At 36.3% G+C, this 25,286-nt stretch overlaps 1 protein-coding gene across 1 annotated transcript in view; it reads left to right on the top strand.

The window, feature by feature from the left end:
• The window catches only part of LOC149784914 (myb-related protein A-like), an 85,444-nt gene that overhangs the window by 37,814 nt on the left and 22,344 nt on the right, over positions 1 to 25,286 (top strand). The window contains exons 9-13 of the mRNA XM_089978507.1: positions 3,244 to 3,498; positions 5,169 to 5,284; positions 12,578 to 12,689; positions 19,315 to 19,440; positions 24,194 to 24,292. Coding sequence (XP_089834633.1) covers positions 3,244 to 3,498; positions 5,169 to 5,284; positions 12,578 to 12,689; positions 19,315 to 19,440; positions 24,194 to 24,292 — 708 coding nt within the window. The remainder of the gene's footprint in view (positions 1 to 3,243; positions 3,499 to 5,168; positions 5,285 to 12,577; positions 12,690 to 19,314; positions 19,441 to 24,193; positions 24,293 to 25,286) is intronic.

The raw sequence follows: 25,286 nt of genomic DNA, 5'->3' as shown, positions 1-25,286 counted from the left end.
TCCCTCGACCAAGTGACAGCCTAATTCATCCCATGATTTACAGTGTGAGTTCGATTTTCCCCCTGTCCTTGCGTCTACTCATCTTTTTCTTTCCCGCTAATTCCTTCCTTCCTTCCATTCCTCCAACACCTCCTTCGACATCGTTTCCCTCGACTATCTCCTCCTTCAGTTTCGCTCCCAATTTCCTCTTCCTCCCTTCTCTCCCCTTTTCCTCCTAGAATTCAACTTCTCCTGACTTCTCTCCTTTATTCTCCTTTTTCCTCCATCTTTCTTTCTGAGACTACGGGACCAAACTGTAACTGGTCTGTCCCTCAAAGCTTCCTTATTTGAAGCTGTCTGTACTTAGAATTTCCTGTTCTAAGATATTCCCGCCAATAACGAATGGCTGTTTGGAGTTACGCTATCCTCCTCTGGGCAATCTCTCTAGCGAAGTAATTCTTGCCGGAAGATGCGGAGATATCATTCTAGCCAAATCAGGGTCTCTCCCCTACCTCGATTCTGATTGGGTGGCGCTGTGACCCTGTCCAATCGTCTTAGCGGCCAGTTCAACCTGGCTGTCTGTCTGCAGGGAAAAGAAGTTAAGACACTCCCACTTCTTCGGGCAACTTCTTTTGATCTGGACAAACGTTTCCACATCTAGGTGATAATTGACTATCTGGCGGCCTCGCAGCTTCTAGGTCTGGCTCTCCACTTCTAGCCACGGCAATCTTATGTAAGGGATTAGTGGTAGCCTACGGCAATGTTTAACATCAAACAATGGCTTGTCAGAATTACCTTGATTATGCATGTTTCAAACTGGGGCTACTCTGGGTTGGGGTAAACTTGACAGTTTTTAGAATCCCTTTCCACCTCTGGAAATGCATACTTTGCAAAGTGTGCAATTTGCTTAGGACTCGTTGACTGCATTTACTTTGAAGTAATTCCAGACTAAACTTGAGTGTTTTGAGCTTGACATTATGCATGGTACAATCGCTAGTCAATATTAATAATCCAATTGATTTGCGCTCTTGAAACAATGTTTTAAATCAAGTAAGTTACTACTAAGTTTTCCATGTGGCTGAATGGATGCATGCACCATGCTACATGTCGCGCCCTGAAGCAGCTCAGTAGCTGGGGTATCCAGGGTTAACGTCGCTCGCGCTAGTATGCCAATATCAATGCTGCATAATATTTGTATGTCAGCGTTCAGTTGCTTCAGTGTGCGACCGCTATTGCAGTATTGGCTAAAGAACAGATTAACTACAGTCAGTCATAATTTCATAGTAGTTGCCTAGCTATGTGCTAATGTGTATGCTGGAAGTTCAACATCTGCATGAGGCCTCATTTGCTGGTTGGCTGCTGTGACTGGGATGAGTGCATGAATGGTACTGGTGATTTGTTGTGTGCAGACAATCAGCGGTAGTTTACAGCAAGTGTGTTAAAAAGTATTTACATTTAAGAATATATTTTCTTTCAGTTAACCCTAAAATCAAATGTTTATTGCTTATTTTCCACTATTTAATTATGATTTAAAATTCAAGAATTGTCAAGATGAATTGTATGACTGAATTTATATTTTGGAAATTTGTTTACATCGGCACTGATTATTTCTGCTGATACCGATTATACCGATTGTTCTAATAATCAGCTCAATTATGAGTATGGTCGATTAATTGGTACAGCTTTAAGAGATGAGAAGTGACCTACCTCCTGAAATGGAGGACTAAATCACCCAACCTATTTATTCTGATTTGGGACGTTCTGCACTGGTGCTTCCAGCTGAAGATAATGGTCCAAATCACTCGTATCCCAGGCAGGCTTAATGTGAGATCCTTCACACCAAGTAGCCCATCCATCCTTCATTGGATTGGTGCATTTTGAGGGCATCCAATGATTAGACCTTTATGCAGTAAGGTTTAGTCACAAACTGTCCATCTTTGTCTCCCCATTCCAAAGCCATAAACCTGGGCTGTAGACACATTTTCAGTAAATTTGGAGAGGTTTGGGATCTAAAATCCTAGATGACACGAGACTTTTCTGGGATTTGTTTGTGGATTTTGATATTGTTGGGAGATATTTACTTTCTGGGACATTTCACCTCTGTCTGTGTGGGTTCGAGTCTAGGATTTGGCCAATGTGGGTATGTGAGAAAGCTTGCCGGTAGCTTCTCGTGGGTCGGTGGTTATTCCCAGGGTTTTCCCAGGTTCTTCCTCCACCATTAATATTGGTCGCCATACATAGCCTATCGTGTGCTGAAAAATGGTGTTAAACCCCACAACAACAAAACAACAACAAGAACAACAGCTTCCTGGGAATTCTGGATTCAGGAGGTAGTCAAGTTTATTTCCGAACTTATGGATATGAGATAACGATCGAACGAGACAACCAAGAGCAAAATTTGCTTCATGCAGTTATCTTACAGCTGTGAGAGGTGTTTCTCAATTAGATTTTAAGCTTTATGTAGTGATTTTCTGTGCAAGTTCCTGCAGCATACACCATTCCTTTAGGCAAGTATTACCTAACTTCATTTTGTACAATAAACAATAATTCATAAGACAGAATTCCACTCATACCATGCTCACTTCGTAAGTTCAGCAAAATCAGAATGCACTAAAACATGAATTCTTGAATTCACAGGGTGATGTTCAGTACATACATCACAGTGTAGATTTTTTTAACCAAAACACATTTCTGACTATGTTGGCCTAGCGGTTAGAATGTCCACCTCGGATGTGGGAGGTCGTGGTTTTGATCCCCAGTCGAGTCATACCAAAGACTTATAAAAATGGTACTAACAGCTGCCTCGCTTGGTGCTCAGTGTTAAGAGGTTAGTGTTAGGACTGGTCAGCTTGGTGTCAGGATAATGTGACTGGGTAGGACATCACACTACATGTCTGCGGCACGATGCCCCAGTGCTAGACATCACTTTAAACTGTCACACTGCAGACATAGTAGCGATATGAATGAAAAATTGTTAAAGCTACATTAAAAATCCAAATCACACACAAATCACACACCCAAAACACATTTCAGTCCACATATAGTGAGTGCAGTTTGTTTCATTGCTACCAATTTTTGTTGATTTCATGGTTTCTACAAACTACAAATTTATAGACCCAACTAACAGTTTGAAAAAGTATGACTTCTCCCTTAATCTACAGATCAAATAGCAAAAGAAAAGTTCATTTTGTTTTGTAGAACCATGAATATATTAATGAACATTATCTCACTAATTGCTGTAAACTTCAATTTGGCAATTTCCAGATACAACTGAGAAAACAGCTCAAAGACAAAGCATCCTCAGAAGCAAGCGAGCAGGTCATGAGAGAGAAAGAACTCCCCATTTCCTCTCAGAACCCTGCAAATAAGATAAAAATGGATCCCATACAAGAAAGTGATATAGAAAACAAGGAACCTTTCAAGAAACAAAGTAAAGCAGAGGTTAAAGTGCCAGTTAAAAAGGAATCACTCACTCCAACTGGCACTCCTATCAAGAATCTGCCCTTCTCTCCCTCACAGGTAAGGTTTGATTTTTAGTTTTGAATTTTTTTTTTATGCTCCTTACATCATTTGTAGGACAGGTATTGTTACTCTTGTTAATCAATTTGTCCATCATACCAGTGTTAGGTTTAGCACTTGGATCATTTTCAATACACTGGTTAGGCACCCATATTCCATAACAACATTTCTATCTTTTTAAATGTCAGGAAAGCTAATAAGTAAGTAATGATGTGGTCATTTTGTCTATCATTGGGTGGGGATGGAGTAATGAGGGTGTTTTATACTCCTAATTAGTGTTTTAATTATTAGACAAATATCAGCATGCCTTTGTTTTATTGTGAAGCCCATGTTAGTGGGAAGCAAGACATAGCTGTCACTTTTCTGATTTTAAGTTTTTCATTTGCATATATTTCCCAAACCCCAGTGTTGTCATACTTTGCATGTCTCTATGAAACTAAGACCGTTCATTTCTATGGCCTGCTTGATTGCCCTTTGTCTTTGGTTTCAAGGTCACAGTCATAGAAAATTGGTTAAAAGTTGTTTTTTCTTTCTTCAGTTGCTTATATTTGCTAAATCTCTTAATGGGTTTTCTTCACACTTAGGATGAATCATTATGAAGTTAGGACCATCCATTCAGTGAAATGCATGCTTGTCCCATTACTTTTTGGTTAGGTCAGACATGGAAAATATGTATAAAGGTTTTGGTTAAATTTTATTCAGTTTCTTATATTTCCAAAATGACTGGACTTTGTTCTTAATTGGATGAATTGTTATAAAGCCAAGACAACTGATTTTTCTACATATGTAATATTTTGACCATGGGGCCAAAGTGACCTGCTGTACAGCAGTGCTTGATATTGCGCTCAACACGCAGGCCTTACCTTCTTGTGTTTGAGGTTATAAAGCTTAATTTTCATTCATGTGTTAAGTGATGCAAAATATAGTCTCAGGTATAATGTTTTTCAGAAAATCATGATAATTTTTACCCATTTTATTTAGCAAAGATTTAGTGTTAGTGCCTGAAAGCAGGAAAACTTGCATAGTCATTCGATATATTTGCCAGATACCTTGATAATACTTTGTAAATGGCATGCATTTGAGATCAGAAAGATGTACATTGAATTCGGGCTTAAAAGGTGAAAGGTCATCATTACAGTGGCTGAAGAAAATCTGCACTATAAGTTAATTGTCAACTACTTTGAGAATCTTTTGGGATTTTTATTTGGGGTCAAAAGGTTAGAGATCAAGGCCACGTGGACTGATGTAGGGAAAACAGGTTTCACAAAACTGTTTAAGGCCATTATTGCAAATCTTGACTAATTTTGTAGCTGGCTTGCATTTGAGACACGGACGACACCTGTTGATTTGGGGCTCCAAGGCCAAGGTCAGAAGGATTCTAAGAAAGAAAACTTTCCACAAAATAATTTGAGTCCTATGTCACAAGCCATGATCAAACTGGCTGGCTTGAACTTGAGACCAGAAAGGCACCTTTCATTTTGAGGTCAAAGGTCATGGTCACTGAGACTGAAAGGTATCACTACACTAATTAAGTTCTTTGTATATTGTCTTCATTTTTCCACATGTGATGAAATCCAGTGCATTGGTTGTAAGTTAAGATGCTTTAAGACCATCTTACTGATGTTGGTACCCAGCTCTTCATCTGAGTTAAAGTCATTTTATTTTCTCAGTTTTTAAACAGTCCTGATGTACCGTTTGGGAAGATGACATCTACCCCTGTGTGTAGCTCCTCGAGTAATTCAGGATTAGATTCCAGTCTGAACACACCCACTATTAAATTAGAAAGGTAAGGGTTTATTCAGTATTTAAATTACTATAGTTATAATGAGTGATAACATTCTAAATATAAAAATACTTCTGTTCAATTTTTTAATATTCTAATTCAAATACTAAATTGGATTCATAGTTAAGCACTTTTTTGCTCAAGCTTTAAAAAAAATTCTTCTGTGTTTTTTATTCAAGTTTGGCCAGTTATTGGATTCTGTATTTCTGACATACAGAGGATCAACTGCAATCAAACTGGGTTGAAAACATCTTGGCATAAATTGCTTTGGTTTTTTTTTCTAATGGATACACCATCAGATGTTTTGTTATTAAAATAGTAATACCTTTAACCAACTTCTTGATATCAGATGAACATAATTAGACCGAATCTGACAGAAAACATCCTAGCATAGAGATTTTTCAAGTTTGTAAAAATGATGACAATCTTCAACAACTTTCACTGCTTGACAGGAAACATCCTGATATATGCATTGTCAATTTTATGCAAATGATGCCAATCTTGGATATGCCAACCATTCCAGATTTTGTGGAATTATGAAATTTTGTTGAAAATTCTACATACGATATTATAAGGACAAAAAAGAACAGTGGACTGGTTGAATTTTTTACAGGAATATTGGTGGAGAATAGTACTAAAACACCAATGTCATAGACTGGCACAGTTTTGTTTCTAATTGAAAACATCAATATAGATGTCAAGCAGCCCAAGTTAGTTAGATTGTAAATAAGTGAGAATGGTGGCAGAGATGACATAAGGAAGAAGCAGGTAATTTATGAGGAAAATTCATGTTTATGGTTATTGTTTTGGCCAGGAATTTAAAGTTCAGGAAAGAGGGGAATGGAGACCATTTATTTTAATTGGATGTTAATTGTTCCTGACCATGTCTCAGTTTATAAGCAGTGTTCCCATGCTACTGGGAAACGTTGGGAGAAGCAATTGATTTTCTTCCCGACCATCAAAAGTCCTTGAATATTGCAAATATTTATGAAAAGTCTGGAAAAAACGTGTGAATTTTCAGCTACCACTTGATGACAGAAATAGTTATGAGTCTTAACTGATTGCGAGTTAAATTGATGGAGTTCGGACCAGAATATTTGAAGGTTGCCATATGGACCATTTTGATGCTTGCCATAAACATACTTGTATAGTCAGTCAAAAAACTCATTCAGTAAGATTTTCGTCAAGTTGACTGGTTAGTCCACAAACAGCTCCAGATCTGTCTTTTCTTACTTACAAGGTATGAAGACCAGTCTAGCCTCACAACAAGATGACGTCTGCAGCATTTGTTCTTGGAGAGTTTAACAGATACGTTATATAGCTCATCAGTTTCTGTTTTGATATTAAAGTTATCAAAAATATGTTGTGATAAAGCCTATTATTTCATAGGTAATAAAAGGAGCACACTGTTAAACATTATTGCCAATAAAAACCATAGCTGCCAAGTGTCCTGGTTTTTCCTTATTTGTCCTGTATTTTGGCCGAAATATGGCTGTACATTTTCCTTGTTAAGAATCCATTTTTAAATTTAAAAGAATTAAATAAAAAATTTCCTTGCAATTTTCTGTTTAGAATGGGCACCTGGTTCCATTCTGAAAATAAATGTATCACATGAATATAAGGATATGGAGTTACAAAATATGATTAGTTCATTTTTGAACTCAAGGCTACCACTGTCAGCCTTTAACCACCAGATTGGATTGCACAGCACAGCTGCCGCTATCACTGTATATCATCTTTGTAAAATTCAGCTTCTAGTCGTGTCGAAAAGGAAAGCAAAAGATGCAAAATTTTCGCCAGCAAAGAAACCATCTAGTAAAGGAGAAAAAAATTCTTTCTTCAAATTGTGCTATTGTGATTTCGTTGCTGGGCATGAAGACACCCATGACATAAAACGGCATGAAAAAACTGATTAACATCATCGAGAACCTTGATGTAATTCGATTGGAACTTCGTTCTACTCAATTTCTTTTAGCAAATGAACCTTCCTCTTTCAGTTTCTAATGTTGCTGGTGATTTATTTTGCACACTTTTCCAGACAGTAAAATCGGAAAGGAATAATCTTGTGCTGGAACGAAAACAGATCAGTAAAAATAAATTGCACAGATTTCGGATCATCAATGGAAGATGGTATATTGGAATCTAATGATTGAAAAAACAAAGTGGAAAAGGCTTCTATAAACAGCCTTTGTCTGAGTGTGAGTGGGTTGCACTCTTGCACCTTCTGAATGGGCACCCGAATGGAACAGGGTGCCCTTGCAGAAGGTGCAAGAGCGCAACACATGCATCTTTGACATTAAATAAATAAGTTATTTTCCTACTTTACTGATGGTTTTAGATGTTGAAAATAGCTACATATGCATTAAAGTTTTAAAAATCAGCATTTGTATTTGAAAATCATTATTTTGTCATAAGCAGTTAGTATCTTTGTACTCTAGGGTTGGTAGCTATGGGCCACCACTGATCTTTGCAATGAATTTTACTACAAAACATTGCAAAATATATAGAAAGCTACCAACTTATTGTTGGACCAAAATGACATACTGCACCAGATGATAACCTCGTGTTTATGGACCAGTGAGAGGGAACTATTTCATTCAGCACGTTTCAATTGCATATTAAGTTAGCACAATCCTGGCCAAGTCTGGTGGTAGCAATAAAAAAACAGGCTACAATTCCTTATAGATAGAGTAGTAAGTCCAATGTTATGTTACCTAAAATGTTGAATTTCAGTGTTCAACACTGATGCTATTATGCTCTGTAAGTCAGTGTAACCCAGATGGAGGGGTGCAAACTTAAGACATAAAAAATAAACTTAGTTATCAAAACTTGGTGTCAGATAAAAAAGAATCAGGGGATCTCTGAAGTACAAATGAGGATAAAGAGAAACACTGGTAATGTGTAGCTTAAAATATCTGTCTTGATTCTTGAATAGGTAGTAAGAGAAATAGAAATGTCATCCCTTGTATTATATGTTAGTTAAATTTTAAGAAACGATATGAGCCCCTGTGAGTATTAATACAGGTTTGGGGACTGGTATATCAGATTACAATCAGACATAAGTGGAATTTACATAATATCCAGTCCTTTTTTATATACTAGTATATGATTTCAGAGGTCTTTTTGTCCAAATTTAAATCAACCGTTGTGTAATTAAGTCACTTTAAAAGATGTCTTTTTAACCCAATCACATTAAGGGCTTGAGGTTGTTTGAAAAATGTCGTTAATTTTGGTTTTATTGACACAGATTAATTCAGGGTTAATACTTCGTTTGCTTTTGAGATAAGATTCTAATACTTTGCATGTATTTTTTTTGTGTGGAAATGTTTGCATTGTATATCATGCATATAAATTTCACATGGTATGTGTATCAGATCCTTGTATACGGTTTAGAATTTGATGATGCTAATAACACTTGATTTGTTTTCCATAAATAAATGCTATGTCAGTCAGGAGATAAAATACTTGAGACTGCTATCTTGGTTTACAACAGATTATTTGGATTTCATTGGAAGTAAGTTTGAAAGGAAAAGAAAACTAATTTCAGTTCATTTTATTATTGTTTTCTTATATCGCCATACTGCAATTCATCAAAGTCAAGTTAACATTTTTATTCTGTAAATTGAAATTTCTTAACATGCAAATTTATATAAATATTCTATAGTCATTCTTGTTTCTTGTAATACTTTTTGTTATTTAGTACATGGTCATCTGTCTGATTGAGAAGTTTTGGGTGAATCTTCAGATAGAAACATTCTTTGATTTGAAAAATGCACATTTTTTTAGTTAAAATGTTCTTTAATTCCATTTAGTAATGGTCTTATGTGATCCTTGAAAAAATTAATTTCATCATGGAAAAGACATGGATATTTTTCTTTTAAAAAAGCATGGGAACCAAGTGCACATTTTGCTAAAGTGACACTCAAGTTACATAGTAATGGAATGTTACGAATCTGTGGTCTTAACTAACAAACTAACAGAAGGAAGCAAACCATTAAGTTTAGTAAACTCCAGATATAATAGAATTCTCTGAACTGTGGAACTTAAAGTGTTGTGAAATAAACCCCTAATAATCATTAACATTCTATCACAAGTCCAGAAGTATAGTGTTCGAAGGAATTCCAACATTGAATGTGCTGATGTACCAATAGTCTTGAATGAGCTGATGTGCCAACACCCTTGATATATTACAATGATATAATTAAGAATTTCTTTGAATGAATTCACACAAATCTGTTGCTGTCAAAATTTTAGTAAACATCTGCCAGGTACAAGTCAATCCATTGATCAGTTCTCTGGGTACCAGATAAAACGGTGATTGTATTAAATGTGTACAAACCTGAATATATAATGTGTGATATCTGTTAAGGTTGTTACTGAACACATGTGCAGCAAGATCAAATAATCACCCTCAGTTACTTGCCATTGAGTAAGTATCACACACAAGCTCAAAGATTTGTCATGTGGGAAAAAAAGCTAAGAGATTAAAGTAAAAAATTCATTGGAAGTGTCAGATCTCTACTTTGCACTGAACAAGTACATGCATTAAATGCGTGGGTTGATCAAGATGATTATCAACAAAAAAACAAAAGAGTGCTGCTTTTATAAGCCAAGGGCTTATGGGGTCATGTATACTGGCAGAAAACATGGGAAATATCATAACGGAATTAATCCTAAATGATGGAAAAGGAAAATACTACTTAAAACAACACATTTGAATCAAGAATAGAATAAATGTATAGTGATTTTGATTATAATTCCTTCTTACATTGTGCTTAAATTAAAACTTGGAAACTGGTCTCTTTGTACAAACCTGTTGTGAGAGACCACATTTTTCCTGGCAAAATGGGCAGTCTCTCAAGACAGGTTTTATTGTACCTGTACCAATGCAATTTTTGGAGTAGGGAGTGGGGAGAGATTGATTAACCATGAAAACTTACCCCAAATTATGGTATAATGGTGTTATCGGAGATGTGTAGATTAGACATGAGTGTATTTTTCTGATGGCAAGTTTAGAATAGACATCACGTTGAAGTTTTTCACATAGCTCCCTTTCCCTGAAAGTATCACATGTTCAGTCATTAAACTTGATGGTTGCATTCATCTTCTTGGTACTTAGGCAAAAGTCAGGTCACACTTATCAACATTTTTTGTTTGGGTCATGGTTTAATAACCTTGAAGTGGTAGAGAAAGCAAGACGTAGAATATGGTGGTATTCTTGTAACTTTATTATTGTAGACTTTTTTGGAGACTGACTTTTAATTAGCATGACATTTGAGTTTTATTGTTTGTGAGTTTGCTGAAAAATTGGTTTATTCTACCTAGTAATATTCATTTGGCAAATTTGCCTTTGGCAATAAATGGGTTTTTTGACATTTACTCTTTACACTTGGTCTTTAAATTTGTGGTTTGTAGCTATCATGGATTTCACAAAATGACTACCTATGTGAATAAAATAAATGCATCCTTTGTCAGGATAGCTCCCAGGTTTATGCAAACAGTCAATTTAAGAGCTACACTCACTTTAGAAGAAAATTGTCTATATAAGAAACATTGTCTCTGGTTAGCTTGTGTGATGCCCAGACAGGTTTTCCCCAGCCAACAGTTCTTTCTTGTGTTATTTTTAGATCAGATATTTGTCATGTTACACTTCACCACTGAATTGGTGGGCATTATAAGCTTTAAAACTGTACCCTACATTTAAATTATATTTATGCACAAAAGCCACTTCATTTTTCTTTAATATTTGAGTATGCAAGAGAGAGAGAAAGAAAGAGAAACTTCACTTAAGTATGTGTGCTGATTACCCCAACTTTTAAAGCTGTGAGTGTTGCCTCATGTATTTATTTTATTCACTTTCTCATTTATGTATTTATTAAATCAGTTATCCACCTATTCTTATGGAGATTTTTTTCCCTCAGACTTCACTTTGTATTTCTGAGAAGGGTTGTTTTGTTTGGATGGAGGTGGGGATGAAGTTATTTCCAGGCTGCACTATATTTACCTTTAAGTAGAGCAAAGTCTGTTATTGCTTTGAAGTGGTGGCTTCCACAAAATGGGACATACTTGGCAACATGGCACATTTAATTCAGGCTCATCCTATGCTCAGGCAAAGATAGGTATTGCATCTGAAACCAAGTTGGCTTATTGTTGTGTATTATATATAACTAATATATACATGGTTCTGTGTATTGGCTGCATCAGTCGTATGAACAGCTTGGTCCAAAATAAGTACATATTTGAACTTTCTGGGAATTGGCTGGAATGGTGGCCATCTTGAAAATCTTGTTATTGCTACTCCTTCATGATGGATGGTCACATTCAAATGAGGTTTTCACCAAATGACTTCTTATGATGCTTGGTTGGTTCTAAAAGGGTGCCAATCTGACGTTCACTATTTCCATCCTGGTGTCCATCTTGAACATCTTACAGCTGTTGTTTCTAAACAGAGTCGTATTAACATGGCAGTTTCACAAAAGACTTCTTACAGTGTCTGGTTGGTCCTATATGAAAATGATGTCATTCTGACTTCCAGTATGGTTACCATAGCAACAATCTTTAAAATCTTAGTATTGTTACTCATGAATGGTTGGTCATATTGACATCAAGTTTTCACCAAAAGACTTCATTGTAGTATCTGTTGGATTCCAAATGAAAATAATACCAATTTTATACCAAACATGGCTGCCACAATAGCCATCTTGAAAATCTTTTGAACACTATTTCTCCAGAAAAGATGGTCACATGGACTTGAAGATTTAACCAAATGACTTCCAATGATGGCTAATTGGTCTTAAATGAAATGGTGTCGATCTGACATCCATTATGATCACCAAGAAAGCTTGTTTTAAAATCTTGCTGTTGCTCAGGAGTATCAGAAATGGTTTCAACACTCATTACTTAAAGTGGAGTCACGGTTTTGTGTTGAATTTCTGGCAGTTCTCTTCAGATAGCAGATCTTCAATTCCATGATGACCTTTTTTTGTGTATACACTCTAGGTAGATGTGTATATAATTTTTGAGTTTTTAATGCCTGATTTATTGTCAATGAGGAATGTGACATGTAAGAAGTCCAAAAGTGACCACAATCTATATTGAGTGGCTGCTGTTTGAATTGACAAGCTAGCTGAAGACTATCTGGGATAGCAAGAAACAACATTCCTTTCGTTTTTTCAACATGAGTGTAATTTCTCAACATGCTGTGGGCACAACTGTCAGAAGTCCTGGCAATGGTGTAAATCTAAGTGTCTCACCAGGCTTAGGAAAGATGAAGTATGGTGCTTGTTTATTTTTCAGATCTGTGCAAAACACTCCAGTAGCCATATTGTCTGAGACTACTCCAAGGACTCCCACTCCATTCAAAACAGCACTGGCAGAGCTGAAGAAATCACAGTCCCAGAAAGAAATTGTATGTTTGAATAGACATCAGTTCCTTTTTTATGAAGAAGAAAATTATACTCAGTCACAATTCTCTTGGAATGAAAGTACCTAAATTCCATCATCTACAACAGTATTCTTCTTAGCTTGTGTGACCATACCAAGTTCATTTTAAAACAGACCAAGAATTAAGTTGACAATAGTGACTTGATTAGAAGCCAATAGCTGGAGATCTTTTGCCATGTACAGGAATTCTGCCTGTAAATTCCAGAATTTCAAAACTTTCATTTAAGAAGTTTTGTCATTCATCGCTATATTCTTTCTGAATTTTTTGAGAGTAGCATCTTCTGCTCAGTACAGATTAGTTAAGGTCTTGGAGAGCCATTCTTATTCTAGTTCAGTATCATTCAAAGCACTTGCTTGACATGATTCATTCAATAAGAAAGAGAACCATTAATGTTCACACTATTTTGTTTTTATGCCTAATCGATCACAGTTAGAAGTGGTGATCACATGCTAATAATAAAGCAAGTAAGGTGCATGCTGGACTTTTAGCTAAATAAAAAAATGATGAAAGGTTTGTAACAAACTATCACAGTTCTATACATAATGTAGCACAGAGGGCACAACATGAAGGGAGATGTGAAAAGATAGACTAGTGGATGCTGACTGATAAAATGTACAAAATACTAGTGACAGTTGACATGACCAACATTTTGCTTAGTTTGACCCAACTACAGCAGATAAAAGTACAAAATGGACATAAAGTACATGGATTCTTTTTATCAGTTAGATAATTGCATAATATTCAATTGTTCAAATAACTATGAACATGTGGCTCACATTATCAGTGAACCTGATGATTCTATATGGTAATTTTTTCTCCTTTTTAAAAAGTTGGAATCCATAAGATCATCTTGAAAATAAACCCAGAGCTATGAGTTATCAAGTCAAATTTTGTATAAAATTCTATTATAAAAAATAATTTCAAACAAGTTTCACATTTTGTTGTTAAGGAAATATTCTCTATCCCACCTTCCTCCTCCCAGTTTCTCCTGCTGCTTTATTTCTCATTTGAAACCACTGCAATGGCTCAGGAATATATTGCATTATTTTAATACCTATCAAATTTCATACTGGCATGTCACCAAGCTTTGTGTTATATATATATATATATATATATATATATATATATATATATATATATATATATATATAAATAAGTCATTGCATAATTGAGTAATGAGTTTGTCAGAATTTTATCACAAATGGTTATACACCTTGGAAAGAGAGGCCCAAATTTGTTTATTGACAGTCCTTACATTATATAGGATTTTTTTTCTCCATTTGTTTTAATTAAGCTGCTACAAGCATTTCACTATTCTGAATACTAATTGTTTACCATTGTTAGAAGGCTCACAGAATAATTTCTGGAAAGCAACTTTTCACATGATTGAATTTAGGCTATTATTTACACCTTTTAATGTCTATAATAATTGGTTGAGTGAGAGTTTATTCTGGGCAAATAAATCAATGTTACACTTGTGTGACAGGGCTTTTAGACATTTGAAATGCCTCTTTAGCAGCTATATTTCTGATGTTTAATGAGACTGATTTTTGTAGCAAAATCTCCACATTTTTTTAATGTAATCTGATTGGCTGATCTTGCTACTACTTAGGATTTGCAATTGGGTCTTGCTCCAACTTGAAAAATAAACTTATATCTGATTAAAATCGGATCGTGAAGATCTAACCGCCACTGCTTAAATGGAAAAATGGGACATAAAATACAATGCATGTACTTGTGCAGTAACTTTACTGTGGTTTCAGATTTTCTGAAATGATTACATTACGGTCACAGATTTTACTTTTATATTAACACATGAGAATCTAATAAAACCTAAAAGTTTCATACAGTATTGCCAACAATGAGCTTCAGTAAATCAAAAAATGTTAAAGCAGTTATTGATAGCATCCTGTCATAGGGAGGATCATGAAGTCTATATTTTCCTATATATAAAGCAAAGAAATCTTGAGAAAGACAATAGGCCATTTGAAAATCAAAGGGACCACCACGAAAATTTGATGGGATGAGCATCTCTTGATACTGCTATATTTTAGTCGGTCATTTTGGAGGCCTATTGAAATCTTTAATTTATTTTAACTGTATCTGTTACATTTTTTCTGCAAATTGATACAGGCCCATATCCAGGGAGATCCTTGCAGTTAGTCCGAGTCTTCATTTGGTTTCTAAAAGAAGCTTTGATATTTCTGAACAAATCCTTGTCATGATTACCTCAGTCCAGGCAATGGGTATCTTGTAAAACTTTAGATTGACTGGTTATGATAGGACCGTCACGGCAATGGGTAACTTGTAAAACTTTAGATTGACTGGTTATGATAGGACAGTCACGGCAATGGGTAACTTGTAAAGCATTAGATTGACTAGTCATGATAGGACAGTCACGGCAATGGGTAACTTGTAAAACTTTAGATTGACTAGTCATGATAGGACAGCCCAGGCAATGGGTAACTTGTAAAGCATTAAATTGACTAGTCATGATAGGACAGTCATGGCAATGGGTAACTTGAAAAGCGTTAGATTGACTAGTCATGATAGGACAGTCATGGCAATGTGTAACTTGTAAAGCATTAGATTGACTAGTCATGATAGGACAGTCACGGCAATGGGTAACTTGTAAAGCGTTAGATTGACTAGTCATGATAGGACAGTCACGGCAATGGGTAACTTGTAAAACTTTAGATTGACTAGTCATGATAGGACAGTCCAGGCAGTGGGTGACTTGTAAAATTTTAGATTGACTAGTCATGATGGGACAGTCCAGGCAGTGGGTAACTTGTAAAGCTTTAGATTGACTAGTCATGATAGGACAGTCCAGGCAATGGGTAACTTGTAAAGCGTTAGATTGACTAGTCATGATAGGACAGTCACGGCAATGGGTAACTTGTAAAACTTTAGATTGACTAGTCATGATAGGACAGTCCAGGCAGTGGGTAACTTGTAAAATTTTAGATTAGTTAGTCATGATAGGACAGTCCAGGCAATGGGTAACTTGTAAAACTTTAGATTGACTGGTTATGATAGGACAGTCCAGGCAATGGGTAACTTGTAAAACTTTAGATTAGCTAGTCATGATAGGACAGTCCAGGCAATGGGTAACTTGTAAAACTTTAGATTAGCTAGTCATGATAGGACAGTCCAGGCAATGGGTAACTTGTAAAACTTTAGATTGACTGGTTATGATAGGACAGTCCAGGCAATGGGTAACTTGTAAAACTTTAGATTAGCTAGTCATGATAGGACAGTCCAGGCAATGGGTAACTTGTAAAACTTTAGATAACTAGTCATGATAGGACAGTCCAGGCAATGGGTAACTTGTAAAGCGTTAGATTGGCTAGTCATGATAGGACAGTCACGGCAATGGGTAATTTGTAAAGCGTTAGATTGACTAGTCATGATAGGACAGTCCAGGCAGTGGGTAATTTGTAAAGCGTTAGATTGACTAGTCATGATAGGACAGTCCAGGCAGTGGTTAACTTGTAAAGCGTTAGATTGACTAGTCATGATAGGACAGTCACGGCAATGGGTAATTTGTAAAGCGTTAGATTGACTAGTCATGATAGGACAGTCATGGCAATGGGTAACTTGTAAAGCGTTAGATTGACTAGTCATGATAGGACAGTCCAGGCAGTGGTTAACTTGTAAAGCGTTAGATTGACTAGTCATGATAGGACAGTCACGGCAATGGGTAATTTGTAAAGCTTTAGATTGACTAGTCATGATAGGACAGTCATGGCAATGGGTAACTTGTAAAGCGTTAGATTGACTAGTCATGATAGGACAGTCATGGCAACGGGTAATTTGTAAAGCTTTAGATTGACTAGTCATGATAGGACAGTCCAGGCAGTGGGTAATTTGTAAAGCGTTAGATTGACTAGTCATGATAGGACAGTCCAGGCAGTGGTTAACTTGTAAAGCTTTAGATTGACTAGTCATGATAGGACAGTCCAGGCAATGGGTAATTTGTAAAGCGTTAGATTGACTAGTCATGATAGGACAGTCCAGGCAGTGGTTAACTTGTAAAGCTTTAGATTGACTAGTCATGATAGGACAGTCATGGCAGTGGTTAACTTGTAAAGCTTTAGATTGACTAGTCTTGATTAACTCAGGGTAATGGGTAACTTGTAAAGCGTTAGATTGACTAGTCATGATAGGACAGTCCAGGCAATGGGTAATTTGTAAAGCTTTAGATTGACTAGTCATGATAGGACAGTCATGGCAGTGGTTAACTTGTAAAGCTTTAGATCGACCAGTCTTGATTAACTCAGGGTAATGGGTAACTTGTAAAGCGTTAGATTGACTAGTCATGATAGGACAGTCCAGGCAATGGGTAATTTGTAAAGCGTTAGATTGACTAGTCATGATAGGATAGTCCAGGCAGTGGTTAACTTGTAAAGCTTTAGATCGACCAGTCTTGATTAACTCAGGGTAATGGGTAACTTGTAAAGCGTTAGATTGACTAGTCATGATAGGACAGTCCAGGCAATGGGTAATTTGTAAAGCGTTAGATTGACTAGTCATGATAGGACAGTCCAGGCAGTGGTTAACTTGTAAAGCGTTAGATTGACTAGTCATGATAGGACAGTCCAGGCAGTGGGTAACTTGTAAAGCGTTAGATTGACTAGTCATGATAGGACAGACCAGGCAGTGGGTAATTTGTAAAGCGTTAGATTGACTAGTCATGATGGGACAGTCCAGGCAGTGGTTAACTTGTAAAGCGTTAGATTGACTAGTCATGATAGGACAGTCATGGCAATGGGTAACTTGTAAAACTTTAGATTGACTAGTCATGATAGGACAGTCCAGGCAGTGGGTAATTTGTAAAGCGTTAGATTGACTAGTCATGATAGGACAGTCATGGCAATGGGTAACTTGTAAAGCGTTAGATTGACTAGTCATGATAGGACAGTCCAGGCAGTGGGTAATTTTGTAAAGCGTTAGATTGACTAGTCATGATAGGACAGTCCAGGCAGTGGTTAACTTGTAAAGCGTTAGATTGACTAGTCATGATAGGACAGTCCAGGCAGTGGGTAATTTGTAAAGCGTTAGATTGACTAGTCATGATAGGACAGTCCAGGCAGTGGTTAACTTGTAAAGCGTTAGATTGACTAGTCATGATAGGACAGTCACGGCAATGGGTAATTTGTAAAGCGTCAGATTGACTAGTCATGATAGGACAGTCACGGCAATGGGTAATTTGTAAAGCGTTAGATTGACTAGTCATGATAGGACAGTCATGGCAATGGGTAACTTGTAAAGCTTTAGATTGACTAGTCATGATAGCACAGTCACGGCAATGGGTAATTTGTAAAGCGTTAGATTGACTAGTCATGATAGGACAGTCATGGCAATGGGTAACTTGTAAAGCATTAGATTGACTAGTCATGATAGGACAGTCCAGGCAGTGGTTAACTTGTAAAGCGTTAGATTGACTAGTCATGATAGGACAGTCACGGCAATGGGTAATTTGTAAAGCGTTAGATTGACTAGTCATGATAGGACAGTCATGGCAATGGGTAACTTGTAAAGCGTTAGATTGACTAGTCATGATAGGACAGTCCAGGCAGTGGTTAACTTGTAAAGCGTTAGATTGACTAGTCATGATAGGACAGTCACGGCAATGGGTAATTTGTAAAGCTTTAGATTGACTAGTCATGATAGGACAGTCATGGCAATGGGTAACTTGTAAAGTGTTAGATTGACTAGTCATGATAGGACAGTCATGGCAACGGGTAATTTGTAAAGCTTTAGATTGACTAGTCATGATAGGACAGTCCAGGCAGTGGGTAATTTGTAAAGCGTTAGATTGACTAGTCATGATAGGACAGTCCAGGCAATGGGTAATTTGTAAAGCGTTAGATTGACTAGTCATGATAGGACAGTCCAGGCAGTGGTTAACTTGTAAAGCTTTAGATCGACCAGTCTTGAATAACTCAGGGTAATGGGTAACTTGTAAAGCGTTAGATTGACTAGTCATGATAGGACAGTCCAGGCAATGGGTAATTTGTAAAGCGTTAGATTGACTAGTCATGATAGGACAGTCCAGGCAGTGGTTAACTTGTAAAGCGTTAGATTGACTAGTCATGATAGGACAGTCCAGGCAGTGGGTAATTTTGTAAAGCGTTAGATTGACTAGTCATGATAGGACAGTCCAGGCAGTGGTTAACTTGTAAAGCGTTAGATTGACTAGTCATGATAGGACAGTCATGGCAATGGGTAACTTGTAAAACTTTAGATTGACTAGTCATGATAGGACAGTCCAGGCAGTGGGTAATTTGTAAAGCGTTAGATTGACTAGTCATGATAGGACAGTCCAGGCAGTGGGTAATTTGTAAAGCTTTAGATTGACTAGTCATGATGGGACAGTCCAGGCAGTGGTTAACTTGTAAAGCTTTAGATCGACCAGTCTTGATTAACTCAGGGTAATGGGTAACTTGTAAAGCTTTAGTGTGACTAGTCATGATTGGCTTAGTCCATGCAATGGGTAACATGTTAAACTTTAAGTTGATATTTATTCTTGTCTTATCTACAGGCTGAATAATCTCTTTGCACACACAAATCAAACATTTTGTAGAGTCCCGGGCAGTTAGAAGATCTGGATGCCATGATCCGTGAGGATACGGGATACGAAGGTGATTCCTCATCACAAGCCAAGCTGGATCCAGAAGAAAGGCAGAAGCAAACTAAGCTTGATAAGCAGGTAAAGTCCTCTCTAAACTGTACACATTAAGAAAACACACCAAATCTTGTACCAAATTTAAATGTTGGTATACAAGATGATATAAAGTTGTGTAACTTCAGGCATGCTGTATGCATACACTGGCAGCATCATATAGTCCTCATGTTTACTTTAAAAAATGTTGACAGACAGGAATGATTCTGCAATACTAATCTGGATTGATGGCATCCCTAATTTCGACTGGTGACCATGCCATTCTTATTTTAAAATATCCAAATTGAAGGTTAGTAAACTTTCCTACTGGTATTTGTCACTCCTTCCATTCATATCTGTAACAAATATTACCACATCAGAACTTTAAATTACCTTGATATATTTACCAGAGGCCATATCAATCATTTGTAGCAACAGGTATGTATTCCTTAATTAGGTCAATTTTTTTAAATAGCTCTTTGGATAATTGAAAGTGCATATTAGTATAGGCCAGTAAGTACAATATGCATGCAAAATTTCTTAAACTGGTCTAAGAGCCTGTGATTCATCTGCCACGTTCATGCTAAATGACTTTTGTGATGATTTGCTTCCATAATTGCAGACCTGCCAACCCTTACAATTTTGCGGTAAGTCTTATGAAAATGACACTTAAAATATGGACTTACAGAATAAAAGCAAAAAGTACAGGAAAATGAGTGTTGCCAAAAAAATCCGGTATAGTTTGTTCATCTATGTTTCATTTGGATCTGGGTTTATTTTAGAATTAGTGGAATTAGTCAGGGAAGCAGACTTAACTTAACAGCAGTACCTCGGACGCTTGAAACTTTTGTTTGATGCAAAGCATCTTCATGATCAAACTGTTGATTATAGTATTTCTTACAAATGGCATCAAGCAAGGGATGCGATGCATGTTGAAGACAAAAAAAGTCTTAATAATCAGCACAGAAGAATAAAAGGGAATATTCAAATTCTTGCAAACAAAAGCAGCAGGGATGCAATTACTTTTATTGGACATGATGTACTAATCTGATCGTCTTGTGACGGGAGGTATGATTGCCGTCATCATGTGAAATGGAAAAAATTTCCAAGAATTACATCAAGTTGAGAGATAGCAACAAGCATTTGGAACTGAAGTTTGTGCAACTGTCCTTGTGGTAAATAAGGTCTATGTGTGCTTGACACACTTTTTCAGTTTAACATGTTTACTGTTGGCACATGTTCCGATTACTGAACTTTTAAATACGTTTTTCAGCTTTACAATAGCAGTTTATGATATTTTGTCACCTTCCTGAAAACAGGTAAAACTTGCGGGGAAAAATCAACATCAGATCAGGATTGTCAAGTCAGCAATAGCGGAATTTTACAAAAAATATAAATTTAAATGTCACACAGACCATGGCATATAATAATAATTTTTTAGAAATGGCTTGTTTGCAGTGATATCAAAGCAATTTATTTTTAAAAATTCATGCACAAAATTTCTTCAGGAAAGACTGTAATATAATCTGAATGAATAACCTCTAGAGGAGCATTTACAAAATTCCAACAGTTCTAATAATAATATTCATAAAGCATCAACATTAATAATCTATGCTTTTGAGAGAAAATTATTACTAACAGTTTGGAGACAAATTAAAATATTCCCAAAACTGATTTTTTTAATATTATTATATAAAATGCCCAGTTCCGTGGATATGGTCTCCAGAATTTAATTGCTGGAATCATCCCTGACAGAAAAGAGCACAAGATTTCAGTAGCTTCCATAGCAACCATATTGGAAAACATTTTCTCCAGAATGGCAGAGACAGTTGGAACAGTTTGGTAGATGTTTTTTTAGGACATAATCTATAACAATTTTGTCTTGGATACTCCTCTTGCATGAAAGTGGCTTCCCGAGCAGTCAGATAAAAGTCCTTGTTCTGACTTCTAGAATAATTGCATCAGGTTTGATTAAATTTGGTAGGAAGAAAAAAATTAGTCTGCATTGACTACCCTAGTGACAGTATAGCTTCCATTAAGCAAGGTGGAAGCCCTATTTTCAACGTCTTCAGAATGACTGTGCCAATTATGATAAAAAATTTAAACATTGTTTCCTAGGACATGCTCTATCTGTCCTATGTAGTAATGGATTAATTTTCTTTGCAACAAAGTGGAAAACATATTTCTGACTTATTCTCTTGAACATCTGTATTCATTTTGCTAAAATTAGGCAGGAATGTTTCTTAAGACATGCTTTATTAAAATTTTGCCTGGGGTGGCAAGCAACCAGGTAGAACAAGAGTTCTTATACATTGTTGTATATATTCACCAAAATTGTTGAACCAGGGTGTGCTTTATCACAATTGTACAGAAAACCTATTTTCAATTTCCTTTCCAGAAGGAGCTGAGATAGTTTTTATCATACTTGATAAGAATGTTTCCTAGAACATCCTTTATTAAAATTATGCCCCTGGTGGCTACCAAAGCAGCAATGTGGTTTCCACAGCATCTAAATGGAAAGCATGTTCACAACTTCTCCATAACTGAAGAGCAAATTTTGTTTTCATTTGGTAGGAACAATTCTTAAAACGTGATGTGTCCAGTAATGTACCCGCTGTGTTTTTCCTTGCAGTTCTGTGACATCCTTAGCAACCAGGTGTGAAATCGTTTAGTTTTTTATTTCTCTTGAACAAATGAATCAGTTTATTTCAAGCTTGGTAGGAATGTATTATTAGACATACTATAACGGCGATGTTTGGAATGGATCCATTAGAATTGTGTGGCTTGAATATCAGCTGAGGAGATTTTGAATAAACATGGTTGGAACAAAATTATTAGGATATTTGCTAGCAGATTTTAATCCAGTGTGTATCTCCTACTGACTGTTTGGCTTCCTTAGCAGATAATTGGATAACTTTTTTTCAACTTTTTCTCTTGAACAGCTGAACCAGTCTTAATCAAACTTGTAGAAGACTTTTTATGCGACATGCTTTACTCAAGTTATATTCAGGGTGACTTCCCTGGCAACACTATGAGCTCCAGAAAAGCTAAGCTGATTATCAGAACTTTATATGTAGAATCCATCATACATAATCTTCCATAATTTTATTGGTGGTGGCTCCCCAGGCAATTATGTGGCTTCCATAGCAACTGAGTACAAAACCTGTTTTTACCTCTGCTGGTCAAAGTTCATACGGAGATCTTTTGTTGATCTTTCATTATCTGCCCATCTTTTGGCACAAGTTTGCAGTTGCTGCTCTTAATAAACTACTTCTTGGATTGCTATGGAACTTTCGCACACACTCATCACAGCCTGGTCAGTATTAAATGAAAATGGTGCCAGTTCGCACACTCTGATCACAGCCTGGTCTGTCCTAACTAAAAATGGTGCCAGTTCGCACACTCTCATCACATAGCCTGGTCAGTCCTAAATAAAAATGGTGCCAGTTTTACATGCAGTCTTGACAATCATGTTATTGCTACTTCTGGATGGAAGGCCATAATTCTGGACATGAAAATTTTAACTCCTTATAATGTCAGGTGGTTCGTAAATGAAAATGGTGCCAATCAGATGTCCAATGTAGCAATCTATGGCAGGCATCTTGAAAGTCTTGTTATTGCTACTTCTGTCAGAAAAGAAAGACATATAGACAAGGGTTTTTCACTAAATAACTTATTAAGATGGTTCTAGTCATGATATATGTCATCAGACTTCATTTATTTGGCCTCACTGTCATATGTGGATGCTTATTTCGAGACTGAGCTTGATTATACAGTTTGTGAACTCTTATTTAAGATTACAGCTGAACACATGTCATTTTTGTGGCAAGATCAAATAACCACCTTCTATTACTTGCCACTGTACCACACTCATGGCTCAATCAAAGAGTTATCGTGTGGGGAAAACAAGCTATGGGATTAAGGTCAGTTATTTAGTGGAAGAGGCCAGCCACTGCATGTCACTGAAAAATATATGTATTTGTTGCTCAGTCAAAGGGATTGTCAACTTGAAAACGAAAGTGAGTGCTGCCTTTACAAGCACTGGCAGAAAACTTGTATACGGTTAATGGGTACCCTATGGCCCATTTTATTACCTGGGGTATTATCGACAGGCAAATACCCAGATACTCTTTGGCATCTTTACATTTCAGTTATCTTGATAATCTTGTTACTGCTGCATCTCCTGTGGTTTCTGTCAATGGACTTCTTATCCTATCTTGTTGGTTCTAAAGTCATCTTGAAAATCTTGTTACTGCTGCATCTCCTGTGGTTTCTGTCAATGGACTTCTTATCCTATCTTGTTGGTTCTAAAGCCATCTTGAAAATCTTATTATTGCTGCTTTTCCTGAATAGATTGGCATATTTATGTGGGTTGTCATCAAATGACTTATGATGATGTCTGGCTAGTACTAAATGTTGTCATTCTTACATATAATATGGCACAGTGGCTAATTTGAAAATCATGTTATTGCTAAAAATATTATACATTAGGGTTACTTTGGCCTCTTAATTGTGTTCCTTTTGTTGTATATTACAACCAGTGTGGCACAGTACAATTAAGCAGTTATCTAAGCTGACTGAAATCAGGAATTAGTGTATAATAAGTCTAATGATTGAATGTGACAAAATGATAGAATTAAAGTCTATGGATATCCCTTGGGCAAAAGGAAAATATCTGGAAATTTACATTGGATAACCAGTATTTCATTTAAGTAGATAAACTGAATACATATTAATAAGATTATGAGGTAAGGCTATCATGAAATGCACACCTAATACATTGTTGTATTCTTATTTTCAGAATAATCCAAAACGTGTTCGCCAGTCACTAGCTCAGAAGTGGTCAGATTCAGGAACTGTACCTAGTACTGATTCATTGCTGCTTTCACCAGAAACTCCAGTAAGCTAATTGTTATGTGCCCATTTAATTTCCAGTCTATTTTGATGAGGGTAATACTGTAAATTGTACTGAATCCATCATAGATAAAGGCAGAGCCTTCCTTTTCACCAGATATTCCATGCACAGTTATGTCTCAGTCTTGAGAGTCCATATATCGTAATATTGCATTATACAGTTTTGTGAAATCCATAGTTTTAGAAATGCATTTGTGGGAAATTGTTTTCCTATTCAGACATCTTTTGCTTCAAAGATTTTTCAGTGTAGATTGTGTGCAAGATTTGCGAATGATAGGAATATTTTGTTTGCTGAAAAAATGTTTTATTTGAAATCATTTTCAGTGTTGAATTTTATGTGCCATCATGAACGTGGAAGATACACATAGTGTGCCTTTTTTCCTCCTTCCATTCGTCCATCACACCTTAAGTTTTGCATTTAGGCTATTTTTTTTGACATTGTTAGACACAGAGCCATGCAGCCTTGTATATATGTTTGTTGAGTACCACACATTGATGAAAGTAGGTCACTGTGATCTAAAAGTTTCATGCTTCATTGTCTTCAGTTAAGTTTTGCATTTGGGTCAGTTTCTGAGGCATTGTTGAGTAGGCTAAAATCATTTTGTCATATTGTATGCATTGATCAGTTCTGCTATCAGGCTGACCATCTTGAAAATCCATATGATCTCTTATGTCAGTGTGATTTGCAAGACATGTAATGTTTCCATTATAATAAATAGCATATTCAACCTGCTCTGCTTAATGTTGTTTTGGGCAGAAATTTGAAACATTGTTAGAGATTCCGTTACATGACTATATGCCAGTTTTTACAGGTAAACTTTGTCCTGGTACCATAAAAAAAAGAAAACTGTCAGTATCTGTGTACCAGCAAATGGTAAAATCAGGGTTCCCATGCTACCGGGAAATCGGGAAAAAGTAGGGAGAAATGATTTTTATTTTTACGACTGAAAAGTCCTTGAATTTTGCAAATATTGACGAAA

The sequence above is a fragment of the Sinohyriopsis cumingii genome, chromosome 13, assembly GCF_028554795.1.
Source record: "Sinohyriopsis cumingii isolate HCF-2022 chromosome 13, ASM2855479v2, whole genome shotgun sequence".
NCBI lineage: Eukaryota > Metazoa > Mollusca > Bivalvia > Unionida > Unionidae > Sinohyriopsis > Sinohyriopsis cumingii.
This window is presented reverse-complemented; position numbering and strand designations above follow the sequence as displayed.